The 22,333-nt window shown below is 36.9% G+C and overlaps 1 protein-coding gene across 1 annotated transcript in view; it reads right to left on the reverse strand.

The window, feature by feature from the left end:
• Window positions 1-22,333, reverse strand: part of MYO3A (myosin IIIA) — a 221,124-nt gene that overhangs the window by 86,673 nt on the left and 112,118 nt on the right. Inside the window, exons 16-18 of the mRNA XM_064590361.1 lie at window positions 19,183-19,309; window positions 14,882-15,092; window positions 11,439-11,586 (exon numbers count right to left, since the gene is read on the reverse strand). Of these exons, the coding sequence (XP_064446431.1) occupies window positions 11,439-11,586; window positions 14,882-15,092; window positions 19,183-19,309 (486 nt within the window). The remainder of the gene's footprint in view (window positions 1-11,438; window positions 11,587-14,881; window positions 15,093-19,182; window positions 19,310-22,333) is intronic.

A 22,333-nucleotide genomic window follows, 5' to 3' on the forward strand; every position in this document is an offset into this window, starting at 1 on the left:
AAAAATACCTTAAAAAAAAAAAAAAAGAATCCATTCCTGAAGCTGGATTCTGACTGACTTTCCCAGGGAAATTATCTTCTTTTTCCTCCCCCAGCTTCATGGAGATATAATGGACATATAACATTGTGGAAGTTTAAGGTGTATGATGTACTGACTTGATACACTTACATATTACAAAATGATTACCACCATAGTCAGCTAGCACCTCCATCACATCACTAACTACCATTTCTTTTTTTGTGGTGAGAACATTTAAGATCTACTCTCTTAGGAACTTTCAAGAATATGGTGCAGTTTTATTGATTGTAATCACCACATTGTACATTAGGTCCCTAGGACTTACTCATCTTCAAACTGGAACTGTACTCTTTGACCAATATCTCCCCAATTCCCGAAGCTCCCAGACACTGGTAACCACCATTCTAGTCTCTGATTTTCACTTAGCATAATGCCCTCAAGTTTCCATCTATGTTGTCACAATTAACAGGATTTCTTTCTTTCTCATGGCTAAATATATTCCATGGGGGTATGTAGTGTGTGTGTGTGTGTGTGTGTGTAATATTCTCTATCCATTCATCTTTTGACAGACACTATTGTTGTTTCCACTACTGTGACTAATGCTTCAATGAACATGGGAGTGCAGACATCTCTTAGAGATCTTGTTTAATTTCCTTTGGATATATACCCAGAAGTGGGATTGCTAGATCATATGGCAGTTCTATTTTTAATTTCTGAGAAGCCTCCATACTGTTTTCCATAGTGGTTAGTGATTTATATTCCCACCAATAATGCACAAGGATTTCCTTTTGTCCATATCTTCACCAACACTTATTATCTTTTTTAATGATAGCCATATAACCAGTGAGGTGATACCTCATTGTGGTTTTGATTTGCATTCTCCAGATGATTAATGATGTCAAGCATCTTTTCATGTACTTGTTAGCCGTTTGTGTGTCTTTGGAAAATGTCTAATCAGATCCTTTGCCCACATTTTAATCAGATTTTTTTTTTTTTTTTTGCTCTTGAGTTGTATGAGTTCTATATGTTTTGGATATTAACCCCTTATCAGATATATGATTGACAAATATTTTCTCCCATTGCATAGGTTGCCTTTTCGTTTTGTTGATGGTTTCCTTTGCTGGGCAGAAGCTTTTTAGTTTGATGTAGTCCCACTTGTTTATTTTTGTTTTTGCTGCCTTTGCTTATGGTATCAAATCCAAAAAATTATTGCCAAGAATGGTATCAAGGAGTTACCCCTTAGGTTCTCTTCTAGGAGTTTTACAGTTTCAGGTCTTGTGTTCAAGTCTTTAATCCATTTTGAGTTGATTTTTGTGTATGGTATAAGATAGGGGTCCAATTTCATTCTTTTGCATATGGCCTCCCAGTTCTCCCAGCACCATTTATTGAAGAGCCAATCCTTTCCCTTTTGTGTATTCTTGGGACCCCTGTCAAAAACTAATTGACCATATATACTTGGGTTCATTTCTGGGCTCTCTATGTTGTTCCATTGATCTATGTGTCTGTTTTTATTCCAATACCACACTGTTTTGATTACTATGGCTTTGTAATGTAGTTTGAAATCAGGATGTGTGGTGTCTCCAGCTTCATTCTTTCTTAAGATTGCTTTGGCTTTTTGAAGTGTTTTGTAGTTCAATACAAATTTGAGGTTGTTTGTTCTATTTCTGTGAAAAATGCCATCAGAATTTTGTTAGGGACTGTACTGTATCTCTAAATTGCTTTGGGCATTTTAACAATATTAATTCTTCCATTTATTTGTACCTTATTCAACTTCTTTCCTTAATGTATTATAGTTCTCAGTATACAGATCTTTCACCTCCTTGGTTAAATTTTATTCCTAAGTATTTTATTCTTTTTGATGTTATTGTAAATAGGACTATCTTAATTTTTTTTCTGACAGATTGTTGTTAGTGTATAGAAATGCAACTGATTTTTTATATTGATTTTGTATTCTGCAACTTTACTGAATTTGTTGAATTAGTTCTCATAATTTTTTGGTGGAGTCTTTAGAGTTCTCTACATGTAATTTCATGTCATCTGCAAATAGAAACAATTTTACTTCTTCCTTTCCGATTTGAATGCCTTTTATTTCATTTGCTTGCCTAATCACTCTGGCTAGAATTTCCAAGACCATGTGGAGTAAAAGTGGTGACAGCAGGCATCCTTGTCTTGTTCCTTATCATGTAGGAAAATCTCTTAGCTTTTTACCTTTCAGTATGTTAGTTGTGGATTTGTCCTATATGACCTTTATTATGTTGAGGTATGTTCCCTCTATAACCACTTTTTTGAAACTTTTTATCATGAATGGATGTTAAATTTTGTCAAATGCCTTTTCTGCTTCACTTTGTTAATTGGTATATCACATTAATGATTTGTGTCTGTAGAACCATCCTTGTGCTCCTGTAATAAATCCCACTTGGTTATGGTGTATGGTAGTTTTAACATATTGTTGTCAGGTTTGGTTTGCTAATATTTTGTTGAAGATTTTTGCATCTATTGTTCATCAGGGATCTTGGTCTGTAATTTCCTTGTCTTGTAGTGTCCTTGCCTGGTTTTTGGTATCAGGGTAATGTGCGCCTCGTAAATTAAGTTTGAAGTTTCCTCCTCTTTTATTTTTTTGAGAGAGTTTGAGAAGAATTGATATTAATTCTTACGTGTTTGGTAGAATTTACCAATGAAACCATATGGTCCTGGACTTTTCTCTGTTAGGAGATTTTTAATTACTGATTCAATCTCTTTACTAGTAATTGGCTTGATGATATTTTCTATTTCTTTATGATTCAGTCTTGGTAGGTTGTATGTTTCTAAGAATTTGTTCATTTTTTCTAGGTTTTCCAATTTGTTGGTGTAGAACTGTTCATAGTAGTCTCTTATGATCATTTGTATTCCTGTGATATCAGTTGTAAAGTTTTTTTCATTTCTAATTTTATTTACGTCAGTCCTCTTTCTTGTTTTCTTGGTTAGTCTAGCTGAAGGTTTGTCAATTTTATTTATTTTTTAAAAAAACCACAGCTCCTAGTTTCATTGTTCTTTACTATTGTCCTTTTAGTCTCTATTTCATTTATTTCTACTCCGATCTTTGTTATTTCCTTCCTTCTAACTTTGGACTTAGCTTGTTTCTTCTTCTAGTTCACTGAGGTATAAAGCTAAATTTGCTTTTTTGAGATCTTTTTTCCCCTTAATACATGTGTTTATCATTATAAACGTCCCTCTCCTTAGAACTGCCTTTGCTGCATCCCGTAAGTTTTGGTATGTGGCGTTTTCATTTCCATTTGTCTCAAGATAGTCTTTGATTTTTCTTTCCATTTCCATTTGACCCATTGTCATTCAGGAATATGTTGTTTAATTTCCACATATTTGTGAAGACAGACTGCATCACCATGTAGAAGACAGACAGGTCCTACCTAACCCCCAAAAGTACCACCTCATCATTGTACCATGGGAGAATACTTTCTACTACCACCTGATAGTTTTAGCTGAGTCTGAAGTTTCAAAAAGATTTTCCTGACATCACCAGGGTTTCAATCAAGGAATTTGGCTCAAATGATATTTTTCTTTTATAAAAGGTGGGCATATGTAGCGACTGGGGATAATGGAGTCTTTCACTGAACTTACACCTCTGAAATGAAGTCATATCCCTTTTATGTAGGTGAGTCTATCGTTTAACACTGTTCCATAGTTCCAGCTATTTTAGATTCCAGAAAAATTTTAACAGCTGGTATAGCTGATCCTCAATATTTATTTTCTTGAGTTTGCTGTTTGGAAGTCATAAATCAGTATCTCTTTTATTTTTAGAAGGATAGTCCACTTGATAGAGGATTTTAATCCAGGGATGGTATTAGGAATTCACCTATGTTTGTGTCACTCTGGATAGACCATTGTAGAAGATGCCACATTTCCTCAAACATTCGTGGAGCACCTACTATGTGTTAGAAGAAGGTGGGCCTGGGGAAGGTAGAAATAAAGACAAAAAGGTAGAGTCCCTGTCCTTTAGGGCATAGAAAATAGTCTCTCTGCCTTTCCATTCTAACCCTGAAGTCATATCTTAGGGTTTCTTTGCTGGTGCTATATTTTCTTTTTCAGTTGTTCCATTAGTTCTACGTCCTTCTTTTCAGGTGGTTTCTGCTTCCTCCAGGGTCCCAGTCTCTGCTACCACTGCCACGTGCCCCAATGTTGATGCTCTCTCCAGTTCCTTCTTTCCTGCCTTATGTGGATCCCCCTTGGCCTTTCAGGTGAAAGACTGTCTCTCTCTCTCTTTTCCTTCCTTCCCCTCTCTCTTTCTCTTTCCTTTTCTTCCGCATGAGAGATTATTTTGTTAGGTCCCTGGTTCTTCTCAACTTTCCTTATTTGTGAGAAGAACCCCAGATACTTATCAGAAGACCCAGATTCTGGTCCTGGCTCTGTTTCGTCAGTGTGTGACTTCAAGCAAGTCACAAGAAGTCATTTTTATCTGTGACACATAGATGATCTACTTAGGTTTCTTCTGGTTCAAACATTTCAAAAGCCCCAAACTGCCTGAATGTGTTGTGAAACATAATGAATGAATGCATAAACATTCTGTTGACAGAACATGTGCAAGGGGAAAGAAGCCACATAAACACATTTATCCCCTGACGTCTGCCTTTTAGTAAAAGAATTCCTACTCACCAACTGCTCATATGAGTGTGCACATTTATGGAAACACTGCCCACAGTGGAAAGAAACCATTGAGAAGTCACTCATTCTAATCATCTTCATTCTAGGAAGAACATTTTAAAGGCTGAAAATCTGGGATTTAGGGTGCTATCACTACTCAAGGTGAGTTGAGTATTTTTATCATAGTGAAAGAAGAAACTGTGCCACCTTTCATTTTGAAATTAGTTGAAACGTAAAGAAAAGTTGCAAGAATAGTACTAAGAATTCCCATGTGCCCTTCCCCAAATTCTTCAGTTGCTAGTATTTTACCACATTTACTTTATCATTCGCTCTCTTTTATATACACATAGTATTTTTAGTAGTAACATTTCACTGAAAGTAACTAAATATTTGTAAAAACTAAAAATGAAGAAAACAAGGTGATGATATGTGTGTTGTAAAAATCTAAACTCTTGATGTAAAATAATTTTGATTTGAAATCTATTTCCTCCTGTGCTTTCTATCCAAAGTGGATCTCAATGATCCTGTTGATTTTTACATTGATGTTAATGGGAAGCCATGGGGAATGTTGATCATCATTAACTTGGGAAGACATAGGTTATTGATTCAGAATTTGACAAGTAACCTAATGAGAAAGTATTTTGGATAATTTGTAATAAAACATACTTGTTTTATTTTACATATATTTAATGAACTTTGGAGAAAAAAGTTTTAAATGGAAAAACAGAAAAACAGAAAAGGAAACAATGTATTTTAAGGCGAACATTTTAATCTAGTCACTTTTTGTGGAAGATACCTATTCTTGAAAACTCTTCAAAAGCCATAAAATATCTTACAAATTTATATTCTACTGGAAGGTGACAGGTATTGGCTTAGGATAAGGATCAGTTTTGTCAGCAGTATGCTCTAATCTGACATGAAGAAAACTAGAGTCATTGAATGGATCTATGCTCCCTATTAGGTATTCCTTTAAAAATTACTTTATATCATAATGAAAATATTTTTTAAAATTCTTTAAAACAATACCAAATTATCAAAATAAGTACCGCAAATCCCCACATCATATTAGAGGTGCTGACCCAACTTCACTGATAAAAGAGAAACACAGTGTGTGCGGGATGGGTGTGGGGCGAGGGATGAGGGGGACACGGGAGCCCAGGAGGCTGCCTGCCAAGGGCCAGCAGGAGAACTGGGAGCTGCTGTAGGGATTCTCCACACACTGACCCAATCACTTGGATTTCAACTTCCAAACTCACTGAGTATGTGAGAAGTTTAAGGAACATTTGTATGTGATCTCAAACAGTAACCCAAAGCTTGGCTGAGCATTTAAAGAGCAAGATTTGTTGTATCAAGGATTTCTTTCTTTTCTTTAAAGATTTGATTTATTTGAGAGAGAGAGAGCACACAAGCGGGGTAAGGGGCAGAGGGAGAGGGAGAAGGACAAGCAGACTCCCCGCTGAGCGTGGAGACCGACTCGGGGCTCGATCCCAGGACCCTAAGATCATGACCTGAGCTGAAGTCATATGTTTAACTGACTGAGCCACCCAGGCTTCTCTTGCTGTATCAAGGGTTTCTTAAATGCATGGTTGTCTTAATGCTTAAAGAAAATGCCTATAAAATGGCCCTTATCACTTGGAGAGCTAAAATAAGACAAATGTTACCACCACTGCACACATACGGTTTGTTTAATGGGGAAGAAATTTGGATATGAAATAGAAATTCACACTTTGCAAGCAAAACAATTTGAAGACATTTATAAGGGGTTTATTTTGAATTACCCACACATTTTTTTTTATCAGATGACTGATTCTTTTTACTTTGTAATGTAAAAAAAAGTTGAAAATGTAGATACTGTATAATGAATGAATTCTTATTCTTTGTAATTGCCACAAATTACGTGTTGGAACCCATATTCAAAATCTCAAAAGCTTCAAATTTTAGGCTATGAACAGCCGGAGATGAAAGTCATACACATCACTTACTGCAAGAGAAGCCAGAACCGTAATTGCGGTTATTGTTTCCATTATGTGTTGTAAATGGTTTCCTGCTCATAAAATGACTTCTAACTTTTAATTCTAAACCCACGGGTAGATATATAAATGATATATGTAACAGCTTCTCCTTGTAGAGAACAAATTTTTTTTTTTTTTTAAAGATTGTATTTATTTATTTGAAGAGAGAGACACAGCGAGAGAGGGAACACAAGCAGGGGGAGTGGGAGAGGGAGAAGCAGGCTTCCCGCCGAGCAGGGAGCCTGATGTGGGACTCGATCCCAGGACCCTGGGATCACGACCTGAGCCGAAGGCAGACGCTTAACGACTGAGCCACCCAGGCGCCCCAGAGAACAAATATTAATAGTTCACTTTAAAAATGAACTTTAATTCAGTTAACAGCCAGAAAGATGTGCTGCAGTAATGGATAAGAATGCTCATCTTAGGTATAAGCGGGAGTAGAAGCAAGTAGAGTGAATCTTCAGGATTCTAGAACAATGCTTTGCAGGATACCTAATGGCCCCAAAGAACAATGGCATTTGCTCCAACTCAAACGCATGCCCATTGGTTACTTATCAATGGTTGGTTGTTCATTCCCCTTGATTTGAAACAAACTTCTAGGGAACAGGGTTCATTTCTTTTGAATGTGCTACACCACAATCATTACACCATAGGGCACCATTAAAAGAAAGGACAAAACCCACCAACCACAGCATCAGCATGACTCTAACTTGAAAAGAACTTCAAGCTTTCTATCACACTTTGATTACCGTTGTGCTCTCTTACACATGGAAAAAGCCAGAAAATAAACGAAAACAACCAAACAAAAGCAAAATCCTGGCTACATAATCAGTGTGGAGATTCGGTGAAGGCTGCTGTAAAAAGATGCCTCCCTTATCACACATGGGGTTACTTGTTTGCTGCCCTTTGAGCTGCTAACTAAAAGCTTTTTGAAAAATACGGGAGTAAACAGTGTGCATCAAAACACTGCAGATACAAATGTAATAGGAGGCTGACATATGAATACCTTATTTGTGGAATTAATAAAATTGACGGAAAAATGATACATTTTTCAGTTGCAACTCATTTAGAAGAGTTTGAATCTTGAATATTAAAAGATTACCACTATACTCAGTGTCTGTTTGTAGGAGCCGGGACTGTTATTGTTATTTAATTTTCAGACGATTGTTTTCAGATATAAATTGTCCCTTTAAATTTTGTTAAAGTCAATATATATAAAATGGTTCTCCTTTTGCTGGAAAAGTATGGAAGCTTCAAATATTATGAAACATCAAACTCCAGAAAAATTTCAGGAGCTATGTGTTATTTAAAACTATCCACCCAACAAACTATGGATTAAGTCAGTGCCATAAACTCTTTTGCGAAAAAGGTCTTACTGTAGTCTATTGATTATTGTTTTAGTGGAAAGTAATAGGGGGTGCCTGGGTGGCTCAGTCGGTTAAGCGTCTTGACTCTTGATTTCCGCTCAGATATTGATCTCAGGGTTGTGAGTTCAAGCCCTTTGTTGGGCTCCATGCTGGGCACGGAACCTACTTAAAAAAAAAAAAAAAATAGCAGAAAGCCAGCCCTGCACACTTGGCTTAGGTTCTCTCAATGATAACCTTAACAACAACAAAAAGAAAGTAACGGGAAAGTGATCTTCAAATTACCCTGATAACCAACTTTGCTGGAGTGTCTCACTGTATATCACATATCAGTTGAACTTGGGCTAAATAAGGAAACCCTTTCAGCAAACCTTTCTTTATGTTCCAGTGTTGCAGGACTGTCTGTAAAGATAATGTTTGTTGGTTTAAATAGAACCAGAAGTTGTTTCATCTGTGAAGGTGTTGCCTAAGGCTTGTGTCTTGCTCAGATTGCCCAGATTATTTGAATATCCATGAAATTGAGAATAGTATGTCCTACTGATAAGCAATTACGGCATTATAAAATCAAGGAGCTCACAGGTCAAACCTGTGATTATATTTGACTAAGGAAAGTGTGACCACGACTTTAATTAATGATTTGGCTTAATAGCTGTTTCTCATTTATAGAAATCAGAATAAGTGCATTCTCAACCTGTGATAGCTACTACAACCTGTGATAGCTACTACAGCTATAGTAAGCATTTCTCAGTTACAATTTTCACATTCATAGAGAAGTGACAGAGTGGGAAAAAAAAAAAAGAAAAACAAACCAAACCAAACATGTGCACCCACATGTTAAAATCTAGAGAATCACTGACTAATCCCATATGCAGCGGATCACACACCATTGACCTGATCATTCAGCTGCCAATGCGTGGCCTGTAAGATTATGAAGCAGGGATTCTGCGTAGTTACCTTAGGAAGGCGCTTGAAAGGATTGTGAATGGCCTTAATTCCTCAAACTGCTTTGTATAATCCTGGATTCTAGTTGAAATTTTAATTTCTTGGGGGCAATTTTGAGTTGTTTTGTCTTGAAAGCCTCTCAAGGATATTTAAAAGAGCCTACCAGAATAGTTTCATTTGTAGCAGGCCCAAAGGCAAAAAGTATTAAGAGCATTAGGATCATGGATAAAATTCAAGACTATCAACCAAAGTGCACTGTAAACTACAAATCCTATAAAAAGTAAAAAGCAAATAATTATTGAAAATGATGGGGGCGCCTGGGTGGCTCAGTTGTTAGGCATCTGCCTTCAGCTCAGGTCACGATCCCAGGGTCCTGGGATCGAGCCCCGCATCGGGCTCCCTGCTGGGCGGGAGGCCTGCTTCTCCGTCTCCCACTCCCCCTGTTTGTGTTCCCTCTCTAGCTGTCTCTCTCTCTCTTTCTGTCAAATAAATAAATAAGATCTTAAAAAGAAAAGAAAATTATGTACATTGGTTTAAAGGCTAGTTCCAATAAAACCAGGTTCTAACCTCAACCCCCAAAAGAGAAGAATCACAGAGATCTACCAACACAAGCTGTTAATTAATCAGACAGGAGATATATGAAGATGCACCCAGTTCCATGAAGGAGGTAATCCTAATAGATCCCTATCAAAAAGTCCAAACAAACAAACAGACAAAATTTACTTGTTTCAGGCTCTGGTTAGAATGGATTCTGTGGACACTGTGAGGTATTAAAGCAAGATGACACTAATTTAATAAATATTTATTGAGCACTTGCTGTATGTTAGGGCTCTAAAGATACAAAATGAATTAAAACATAATCCTGGACCTCAAGGAGTTTGCGGCCTCGCGAGAAAGGCAAAATTATAAACCAAGTATTTTTACTGGAGCATAGAGGAGGGAGGAAAATGAACAAGTCCCACTAATTTTCTGGATTTCAGTAATGAGAAATGAAATGCAACACGACATTTTTTGGCTTGAGTAAGTGGGTGGACAGAAATGTCACTCACTGAAGAAGAAAATTACCCAAGTCATTCTAATATGCAGCCAGGATTGAGAACTACAGATCTATGGGACGGTACAGGATGAGTAACAGAAAGATGGTATTTGGGATGCCAAAGGAGGGGTTTTCCAGAAACACGAATCTGCCAACAGGGTTGAAAATTACAGAGAGGCTGATAATGTAGAGACTAAAATGTTTCTGATACTAATAATAACTGATGAGATTGGAAAGGCCCATTCCATTAGGGTGGGGGAAGTCAGAACAAGATGCTACAGACTCAGCGTATGCAGATCGGGAAGAGATCAATCCAGCGCAATGAATACCGAATATGCTTTCAAGAAGTTTGGCTGTGAAGAGAAGACAGAGGCCATGGAGATAAGCAAGTTGGAGAAGGGCTCTTTTTTTTTAAAGATTTCATTATGTATCTAGGCTGAGGAATGGCCCTAGTGGAGAGAGAGAAGCAGAGAGAGACAGACAGAGACAGAGACAAAGCCAGAGACAGAGAATGAGAAAGAAGAGAAGGAATGAATATTTGATGGAACAGATCCTGGGGTAGATGAGAGCTATGCAAACACAGATAAAAATCTTACATTTTTGTCCCCCCCCCTTTTTTTTTTGGCCCAAGAAATGTCAAGATCTAAATGTTTTCTTTTGCTACTAGCGTTTCCACAATGCAATTTTAAAGTAAATTCTCAATAAACCTAAATATTTTGAATCAAAAGAGGTTTATGTACCTCTAATTTATCTCAAATTTAAATAAAAATTTCAGTTCTAATCAGTATGCAGAAAACAATTTCATATTATTATTATGGGGAGACCAATGACATGCTAAATGATATAAAATACGACCGCTTCTTTTAGACTTGATAAAATAGTTTAAATAATTTTAATACTACAGCTTTGCCAAATGCAATTCAAGTAAGTCTCTGATTTTTGAAGCTGAATCATAAATTACACGTTGTACCCTGACAAAATTGCCGTTTGGCATTTGCATCAAACCCATTATCTTGTGTTCTGTTGCCTAGTTACTGGAATTCTGAAGTTTAATGCATTTTAGATGGATATTTAAATTTCACAGAGAATTTCAGCTATGCAGTCTACAGAAAGAGAAACAGTTGGACACATCTGCTTCCTTAAATTTCCAAAGGAAACTTCTTTGTTTACACGGGCTCAGACTTGCTAAGTTTTGCAGAAGGGTGCATTGATTTTCAATGGAGGGCATTCAACATCACACTTTGAGACACACTAAATTCATACTTGTTTTCTGGTTTTGTTTTTGTTTTTACTACAGGCATGGAGAAAAGGAAATCCTTCCTTTGCCTATATGTTTAAGGCTTGAAAACTATGACTGAAGTCCTGCTTCATTAGTACAATTCTGCATATAACACACACATATGCATGCATCTTTATAGTACCTTGACTTACCTGTTCCCATGTGAACACGTGTTGATTGAAATAATACTGAATTTGCTCATTTGCAATGTTAATGCACAGCTGCTCAAAGGAATTTTTTTTGAAATTTTCAAAGCCAAATATATCCAGAATGCCAATGCTCAGTTCATCACCATTCCCACTGGAAAATTAAAGAGGCATTATTTTGAGTTCTTACTTTCTTAAGAGGGAATGTGAAGCAGGGTATCTCAGAGGATAATTTTGTGATTTAGCTAAGAAACTACTACTAAGACAGAGAGTGAAAAATTTCCCCATAGAATATAAAGTAGGTAGCATTAATTTTAATATGTAAGATACACGATTTTCCTTGTACTACAGAAACAGCCCCTATACTTTCTCCTGTAGGTTCATGGGTGCCAGGTCATAGCCCTAAGTAAGACATGAATCATAGGGAAACCTGGCCAGCACTCAGAACACAGCAAAAATATGTTCAATAAAAACTATACCAGAAAAGCAAAAATTCTGTGTAAGAGTATCTTTAACCTTTCACTTTAGGACAATTAAAATATCTTGCTAAAAATATTTTACCTCTTTTAAAGAATCATTATTTATTTTTGAGTTATTCATTCATAATTATTTAATATAGAATAAATGGTAACCTGGAGAAAGATATAAATATATTTGAATTTATTTTATAATCAAATATTTAAAAATGCAATTAAATACTATTTTATTATTTTTATTATTTTTTAAAAAGATTTCATCTATTTATTTGAGAGAGAGAGAGTGAAAGAGAGAGAACATGAGCAGGAGAGAGGCAGAGGGAGAAGCAGACTCCCTGCTGAGCGGGGAGCCCGACATGGGGCTTGATCCCAAGACTCCAGGATCGTGACTTGAGCTGAAGGCAGACGCTTAACCGACTGAGCCACCTAGGGGCCCTGAATAACTATTTTATAGTTAAATATTCCAAATGCATGTTTTTCCTGTTCCTCCATAATGGTTACCTCTTTGTTCATTAAAAGTTAGATACTGGGTCAAAAGTTTGCCCCTCCCCCAAGAAATAGCATTGCAAAGTTTTTTTCATGTGAATTTAAAAAGGAGAGAACAGGGGCACCTGGGGGGCTCAGTTGGTTGAGCGTTCGACTCTTGGTTTCAGCTCGGGTCTTGATCGCAGGGTCATGAGTTCGAGCCCAGTGTGGAGCCTACTTGGAAAAAAAAGGGAGTACAAACATCTCTCTGTACTCACTATTTATGTAACCTAGGTTAACTCTTAGTGCTGTGTGAGGAAGTGATTTGGAAATGACTGTTGTCAGCTGCATGCTGCGAAGTGAAGGATGCTCTCTCTATTTGGAAGAACTAACTGAACTTAGAATGCAAAGTTACAGAACACTCTGTGATGGGATCGACAAACGGAAAGCTATCCAGGTACTTCTGAAAATTCCTATTTACGCAGAGTAAGTATAAATTTACACTGGTTTAGTCAAAATTATTATTCTTTTAAAAAACTGTAGTCCCACAGGCTCCCACTGAGATAGATATTTAACTTGTCTAAAAATGTGTTAGAGCCAGGAGGACCTTAGAGATGACCTCGTTCAGGGATTCTTAAACTGGGATTGGCTAATGGCCTTCAAGGGTCTGGAATCACAATCATGTACCATATTTTGGTGGGTATGTAGAAATACGTCCATTTTTTATTTTGGAGTGAAGAGAACGCAGTTTTCAAGAGATTCTTAAAAGGCTCCAAGATACCTACCAACAATTAAGACCACTGACTTGTCATTCCACACCTTTATTGAACAGGCTGAAGAAGACAAGATGCAGAGAAAGGCAGTGACTTGCCCAGGGTTGTGCAACAAATTAGCGGCAAAGCCTGGCATTCCTGGCGCAGAATGCCGGCTCTTCAAAATCTTAATGTAAATCTTTCCAGATTGAACTAAACTATTTGAATGACATTATTTTCATTTCTTAAACATTCTGTAAAAAATTTAACAATCTACGATTTGGATAGCTTCCTTTATTGTATGGAAAAGAAAGTTACTAAGTAGTGAATAGGCTATAGTGGAATTTTCAGCAGATCGCCTGTTTGGAAGTCAGACCCTTCCAGGTACCACTTAGGGGCCAGACATGCAGATGATAACTAACAAAATGAGGTTGTTTGTGGAATATACAGATATTGAAAATTCTTGAATGTTTCCATTTTCATCTGAAAGGTTGGCATCCCACAGATGGCTACCAATGAACATACAAACTATTTTGACCGTTAAATCCTAAAGGGCAAATTGGATTTTGATTTGCTGACCCAGTCAGATAGGCTACAATTTAGCAGGGAGGCAAGAAGCAATTTTGAAGGATAGAGAGTTAAGAACATGGAGGAATAATGGACAATCTCTTAGGCATTTTGGATAATACTACGGTGTGGTATGTATTTTAGTGGAAAAATGACAGTGAATTACTCATCCAAAATGTGTATAAAATGGTCTATTATGCTTAGTAAGTAAACGTGAGTGAGGTGACTTAAAGTTGGCAACTATCTTATTTTTTTGTATACAAATTTCTACAGATTGTATAATTTGTGGCAGAACAAAGCTTTAGGTGTAAATGTAGGGACTTTTATCTATGCACAATGCCTGGCACATAGAGAGCACTCAGTTAATGGTGGCTGTGATTCTTATTTCTAAGATGAGGGCATAGACTTATGGTCAGATAACATTATTGCTCATATATGGGCTCTATCATTTACTATTTATTTAGAGCATTTCTGAACCAAATTTCATATCAGGTCAGAAGACCTACCCTTACAGGGTTATAGTGAGAGTTAAAATATAAGAGAAAGTTTTCCTTTGCCTTCAAGATTTAATTTGATCCCTTGGAACAAAGCAAACATACAAAAAAAAAAAAAAAAAAACCCAAAACCCTGCTAAAATGACATTTTGTGCAAGTATCAAGTGGTATATACTTCATAATACACCTTCTTATTAAAAGAACATATACATGGATAAAATGTCACATTAAAAATTCACTTTCTATTATGTTCATTCATGTTGCTACAGTTTTTATGTCCCAGCACTTTAAAAATTTTATAGCTATCTGGCCCAATAAGGTGCTACTAGGAACTAAAGCAGATCTACTGAAAGAGAACTTTAATAGGGACGCCTGGGTGGCTCAGTTGGTTAAGCGACTGCCTTCGGCTCAGGTCATGATCCTGGAGTCCCTGGATCGAGTCCCGCATCGGGCTCCCTGCTCAGCAGGGAGTCTGCTTCTCCCTCTGACCCTCCCCCCTCTCATGCTCTCTCTATCTCATTCTCTCTCTCAAATAAATAAATAAAATCTTTAAAAAAAAAAGAGAGAACTTTAATAATTACATGATAACAATTAGGAACATCTTCAGAGGCACTCATATACAAATCAGTAAATTAGAAAATAGATTTGCATCACCTGACATTTGGGGAAAAAAATGTTTCCATAAGAATTTTTACCTTAGTGATGTGCCATGCTTCAATAAGCTGTTAATACGATTGACTATCCAACTAAAGAGACGCCCATATAAAGTTTTCGCCATAGCATCTCGGACATCAGTGGCTTTTTCTACAGTATTGGGTCGTATGATGGTTTCTCCTCTAGTGACCACACAGTGGGAGGTGAGAGCTTCTTGTAGCTCATCTGCCTGAATGCAAAGCAGAGAAGCGGCTAAAAGAAGTAAACAGAGGTATTGTAAAGTCATGGCAACGGAGTAACTTACCATAGAATGAAAATGTCTCGGTTTACCTTCTTCAAATGACATGAAATAAATATGGGAAGACTTCATAATGTAAAAATAATTTCCTATTCAGTAGTACTCCTGGTTTTTCTTGATCATTTTTCTCCACTTGACTGGTCAAATGTAGGCTGCCATATAATACAGCACAACCCGAACCGAACTGGCTGACAGAGGGAAAAACATTTCCACAAGCCAGTGGTTGTTTATGTAATGCCAAACATAATTTCACTGAATTATGTGAAATAATTTAAAAGCATAATGAATAGGTTTAGGATAATTTCGATACCATTATTATATACACATTTTCAAAATGTAGAGATTAATTGGAAGATTACTTAGACTTCAGGGATACACCCAAACAAATGTATTTTATGTAACTTCTGCAATATTCAACCAAAAAAGCATAAACCGTATCTTGACATTAGTATATATATATATATATTTATTTTTTATTTTTTTAAAGATTTTATTTATTTATTTGACAGAGAGAGACAGCGAGAGAGGGAACACGAGCAGGGGGAGTGGGAGAGGGAGAAGCAGGCTTCCTGCTGAGCAGGGAGTCCGATGCGGGGCTCGATCCCAGGACCCTGGGATCATGACCTGAGCGAAAGGCAGACGCTTAACAACTGAGTCACCCAGGCGCCCCAGTATATATTTTTTTATCATACTACTTCTCAGTTATACATTTCAATGACTAAAGTTTGTTAAAATGTGATGCCTGGAACATTTATTTATATTTAATGACAAATATCACAGGGAATTTTAAATAAATATTTAAATTCAGTGAAGAAAACTCATTTTTGAATATAATAAACATCTTTAACCCAAACTATTACATGACAGACTATTTTTTAAAACCAGTTGTTCTCCTTTCAAATTATTTTCAACATTTTGAATTTGCTTTTAGCAAATGGCTATGTGGCTAAGATCACTGAACCTTACTTAAATAAAATAATTTTTTTCAGGCTGTGGATGTAACACAGGCTGACTTCAGAAATCTTACCTTTGAAGTTAACATTCTGCATTTCTTTCCTTTTAGGCATGTTTACAGCTGCTAGTCTGTACATACATTTCATCTTAATAAAATACCTTAAGCATTTCTCATTTTGTTAAATATTGCTTGTAAATGATTTTAATTTGCTGTATGATATTCTGCTCTATATCAAATGATATCAATAATTTTTAAACTGTTGGATGTTTAGGTCATTTCCATATGTTCACAATTGTAAAGAATGCCGGGATAAATATTTGGGGTATGAAACTGTGTTCCTGTTTTGTATCATTGTCTTAGCATAAATTGCCTAAGTTCAGCAACTGGTTCAGAGCATATAAACATATTTAAGCATTTTGATATATACTATCTAGCTGCTCTTCAAAGACTCTGAACCAATTACATTATTATCAGCCAAGTAAAAAACCAGTCATTTCAATGCAATTTCATGGACACCACAGGTTATGATTTTTGAAAATGACCAATTTGATAGGAAAATATGCCTTTGTTTTTCAATTTGTTTTTAACTGACTCCTAGTGAAGCTAAATACTTTCTTCTTTTCATATTTTTATTAGTAATTTGTGGTTTTTTATTTTATAAACTGCCTTTTGTCATTGATGTATTTATCTTTTCCTAATCAGCTTAGAAGAGCCCTTTATAGCTCATACATGTTGCTTATATATACGCTGCAAATATTTTCTCTCATTTTTCCACTTGTATTGCAATTTCATTTATTTTTCTTTTGGTAGTATGAAAAAGTCTTTAATATTTATGTAGTCAAATATCCATTAAAAAAATCCTTTCTGCTTTTGCTTTTCTGCACATAAAATCCTTCAAGTCTTTTCTCATCTCAGAATTATATAAATGCACTTTGTCTTGTACTTTTATCACTTTTTTGCATTTAAATTGATATAGGTTTGGAATTCATTTTGGTATATGGTATATGACAAAAATTCGAACCCCCCCCCCCCAAACGGCTAGCCAGTTCACGGTCACTACAGCACAGATTCCCTAGTGATTTGTAATGCCATTTCTGGCAATTCTACCTGGATCTGTTTCTGAAGAGTGTCTCCCATTGATTAATATGTCTATTTCTATTCCTACATTGTTCATTCATTTGACATATATTTATTAAGTGTCTACTACATGCCAAGCATTTTACCTAGGAATATACTGCTAAGTATAATACCTTGTGAGAAAAACTTCTAGTTTTGATCAACTTTATCCAGAAGGAATGGGAAACTAATCAAGAAATTTAAGTGGGAAAACAGAAGGAGGAGAGGGAGAGGGAGATTGAGAGAACCCACTGATACATGCCTTTAGTGGTTTCTGAATGAACTGTGGAGAATGGCCTGGAAAAGTTCAAGAACTGATGTAGAAGGAACAAGTGGGAGGTCACTTAGCTCAGGTGAGAGGTGATGGTGTCTTTAGTGAGAATGATGATAATGGAGATAAAGAGAAGTAGTTAGATTTGAGAGATATTTATGGGATAGAATAGACTAGAACCGGTGCCTGATCGAAACGATGCACCTGTAAAACCATCAGGAAACATGGCCTTGGTTTCGAGATAATTCCTTGCAACTTTAGTTATAAACCATTTTAAGTAAGTCAGCAAAATTTCTATTTTCCATGAATGGCTATTCCAGAAAGTGCTTCAATTAATTTTAACTATATTCATATTAATATTAACCTTCTATGACCCATATGACTGTCTCCTATACAGAAAAAGCTTCTCAATTACCAAAGTCATTTCTTAGTTTGGTAGTTTCTAGGTATACTCATACCTACAACATATCTCTGTTGTAAATCATTCTATTCATGGCTGATAACTCTTCTAATTATGATCAATGGTGAGATCTGAATCCATCATTGGAGTTTTCTGTTTTTTCCTGCCACTTCTGATAACTGAGGACTTCTGGGAGCTACAGATCAGCTCGGAGCTACTGGCCCATGGGCTCCAAAAAATACTAGGTTTGCTGAACGAAGGGTCAGCCTGGAATCTATGCAGCCTGCAGCACATTGGCTAAAAGAAGGCCCAGCTCACCATGGGCTGGAGGGAGCTCCATGGCTCAGAAAATAAGTAAATAAATAATATCAGTCTAATGCTTCCTGTGCCAATTAACTTTATTTATATATGAAAAATCAGAACAGGTTCCCAGGTCCATGCCAATCATTACATGCCAATCTCAGTCCTGCTGTATTACCAAGCTGGTCCCAGAGACACAGTGGGATGGAGATGATAGGGATCTAGGGACAGGTCCAGACCAGGATGGTTGGCATCTGGTTCCCTGAAATTACCCTAAAACATCTCATTCTGTTCCTCATTAAGTATAAATCAGAAAAAATATGTATAAATAAAAATTTATATCATGATTCCCTAAGTTATGAATGAAACTTATAACAAACCTGCAATTATGGGGGCATATGACCATATTAAAAATTTTAAAAAGTGTATATTCTAAATAAAAAAAGCTATGCCCCACAAGATCAGTGGGAAACCTTAAGTTATTGGAATAATTCATTGAGTTTTACTAGTTAGACAGAAAAGTTGATTTGAAGCAAATACCATGATGCACTTTTTTTACATAGAAAATGATCGCAAAATCAGTCAACCCAGGATGAGTGAGTATAAAAGCCACCCAGTATGAAAATAAATATACAAGTCTTTATTGCTTATAAAATGATACAGATGCTGAACCTATAAAATAATAACTTTAACTCTTTTCAGATCAGTTTACTAAATTTTAGTGATATTTTCTGTGTTTTTACATTGAAATGTAAATAGCTCCTAAAATAGTCATGAAAGCCTAGTCTTTAGAAAGGTTCTCTACAGTTAATTTGTAGGCATGAAGCTCTGTTTTAAATATTGGCTTTTAAAAACTTCATTTTACGCAAACTGAGTCAGAGTATTCTTCTTTAGGACTCCAGATAAGCACAATTGCTTGAGATGATCTTTATGAGACACTTACAGTATTTCATTAGACATTTTTCACGAGTGCAGTTTTGAACAGAAGATAATAACACTCACAGTTCTCCAGAGCCGCATGATTGGAAATGCGGCTCTTGTCAATCTGGTGTTCAGTTGCCACAGAAGAAAACTCAATGTTGCCAACGTTCAAGATTGCAGCCAGTATACTGTATATACTTCCAAGTTGCTGAAACACAACCACAAAAATGTAAGCATCACCCTCCCCTGGAGAGTATAGCACGGCAGTGGCGATGGCTGGGGACAGAGTGGGGAAGAATGCTAAGGCTCCGGCATAAGAAGGCCATCCCGCAGATGATGATGTCAGACAATGAGACCCAAGCAGGCTCCGTCTCCTTAGCTATTTTAATATGAGAGGTGAGCATGGTGCCTGTTACCCAGTGAGTGCTGAAAGAAATATTTTGCGATTGCAAATATGAATAAAAAATAGAAATGAGGAGCTCCGCAAGGAGGAAGTAGCAACGATCGAATTCCTGAGACCACAGATAAATCTATCTATGGGAAACTTAACTTCAGAACTTAATGTGGTCATTTCCAGATGTTCGTTCCCCTTAAAGCCATCTTAAAAGTGACATTATATGTGTGGATAAATGAGAGTTAAGAAAGAGAAATCCAAAGATCCCAGCACCAAAATCAAAGGATATGTGCGATTTAAGTATAGGCATGAGAACTTTGGACTACAGCTTGGAGTTTATAGTAGTAAAACCCTTTTAAATAAGGTACATCAAAAATACATTCGGAAACACACACCCATACCCACAGCTCGTCTTGGGGGTACTGGAGGCATTTTGCCAAGGAGTCGATGGTAATTGTAGGTGTCATTCCAACTATGTTCAAAGTGCAGTAAGTTATAGGAAAGAGACAAAATCCTTTATTGTTTTCTTATGTTGCTGCCTTGATTCTAACCCAGCTCCTACACTTAGAAATGATTATTCCATCTGCTCCAACATTCCAACATGATAAAAACTGGATATGGAAAAAATCTTCAGGGATATTTATTCATTCATCTACAACATATATGAATATAGATTAAATGAATATATAAACATTAAAATAAATATATTTATTGAACGAATATATAGACATATCTGTGTCTATCTATGTATTCACTTATCCAAATGCACATGTATTTTATGCCAGGCACTGCTCTAGGCACAGGGGATTTAGCAGAGGCAGGACGAAGATATATGTTTCCTTGGGGTATTCAGGCAGTGAGAAGGCAGACATTAAGAAAAGAAACAAAGAGACAAACATGACATTTTCAGTAACAAAATGGGCTGGCAAGGAAATAAAATGGAGAGGAGGGAGAGTGACTGGGAAGGGCAGGGAGGGCCTTTTGAGTCGGGGAGTTTAGGGAAGGCCATCCTTTGGGAAGCAGAGGCCTGGATGACAAGGGAGTCAGCCAGGAAAAGGACTGGAATCAGACTGTTCCAGGCAGAGGGGCCAGCAAGGGCAAGGGCCTGGCTTGCAGAAAGAAAGTCAGAGTGGGGTTGGAGGACAGCGAGTAAGGGGCAGGGATGGGGGTGTGATAGGAGCCAGGGAGGTGAGTTTGGGCAAGACTAGCCACCAGAGAGAGTTTGGGTTTCCTTTGAATGGCCATGGAAAGCCACTAGAGATTTCAAAGCAGGCAGTTTTGATATTTTAAACATGACTCGCCAGGATGTGGAAATGAATGGATTGGGGGCAGACGGAAAAGTAGAATGGGCAGGAGGCTAGTGAGAGGTGGTGGCTTGGACTAGAACAGTAAGCGGTGGAGAAAGAAAGCAGTAGATGGACTGGGACATATTTTGGAAGTAGAACAATAAATATGCTGATGGGCTGGATGTGAATCCCTTTTCTATGAAAATTCTCCTGGTAAGGAATTCCCATTTGTAATATGCATAACTTGTAAAGAAGCAACCAGCGTGGGCTTCAATGGCAGATGGACAAATAAATACAGCATCCGACATCCTGCTCTATTTTTCTTGAGAAAACTATAGACCTTATGGATAATCTACACCAGGAATACTCCATAAGTAGATTGTTGAAAACTATGTTCCTATGTGTTTGTCAATTATGGACTGGAAAGTTCAGATATGTAAGTTCCAAAGTCATATTTTAACAGTTTTTAGAGATTCATTATAGAGAATCACATGCTGAATCAATCGACTTCTAATTCTTATTCAACTGTTTATGAGAAGGACTATGTAATCCTTATAGACTGGGGCTCTCTTTGATATCCTATAATTACAATATTCATTTGGATTAAAGTTGGAGCCTCAGAAGAGAGCAAATCAGGGCCCTGGCCCAGTTTGGCTTGGCAGCTAGATTGACGGGGCTCAAAGGGGCCTGACCTCAGGTATAGGTATGACCTTGACCAAGCACTTGGGTTATTCATGGTACAAACACCAATTATCTCTGATGCTGGTCATCCCAAGGAATCCAAAACAATTTTTATTTGCTGGTTAACAATAATAAGCAAAAGAACATTTTTCCAAATAAAACTACCAAGGCAACCTAACAACTTTCTATGGACTTTGAATGAACTGAGATTTGAAGCCTGACTCCCAGACCTTCACTGTTCTGATGTATCAGGCTCCAATCTATTCCACTGCTGCTCTGGACATTTCTGCTCTTCTCTGTGCTTATACACTAGGCTGATCTGCCATGCAGACAGCAACCCAAAACTACGTGTGTGGGCAAGGTCACTTTCCTCTCTACACTGAGTTAATCTGCCCAAGCAAAAGAATTCTGTTAGAAGGACTCTTCCTCTTCCAGAAGTTTATTGCACTATACCTCTTATTCAGTCATCCACCCATCCATTCGTTCATTCAACTGTCATCTATTGACTATTTATTAAGCACAATGTGAGATACTGGATATATATCAATAAATAAGAATAATTTCTGCTCTCAAGCACTTTATACGCTCCTAGAACCAAAGGGCATGGATCATTTCCTATACTGAATTTCTATATGGATCATTTCTACTTTATGTATTTTAGTATAGTTTTTTTTTAATTAATAAACTTTATTTTAGAGTAGTTTTAGGTTCACAACAAAACTGAGTGGAAAGTGCATAGTTTCTATTTAGCCCCTGTCCTCCCCCCTCCACACACACAGCTTCCCCCACTATCAATATCCTGCATTAGAGTGATACATATATCATAATCAATGAACCTACACTGACACATCATTATCACCCAAAGTCCACA

The sequence above is a fragment of the Mirounga angustirostris genome, unplaced genomic scaffold (genome assembly GCF_029215605.1).
Source record: "Mirounga angustirostris isolate CCGP_5_RB_7025 unplaced genomic scaffold, mMirAng1.0.hap1 SCAF_5, whole genome shotgun sequence".
Lineage (NCBI taxonomy): Eukaryota > Metazoa > Chordata > Mammalia > Carnivora > Phocidae > Mirounga > Mirounga angustirostris.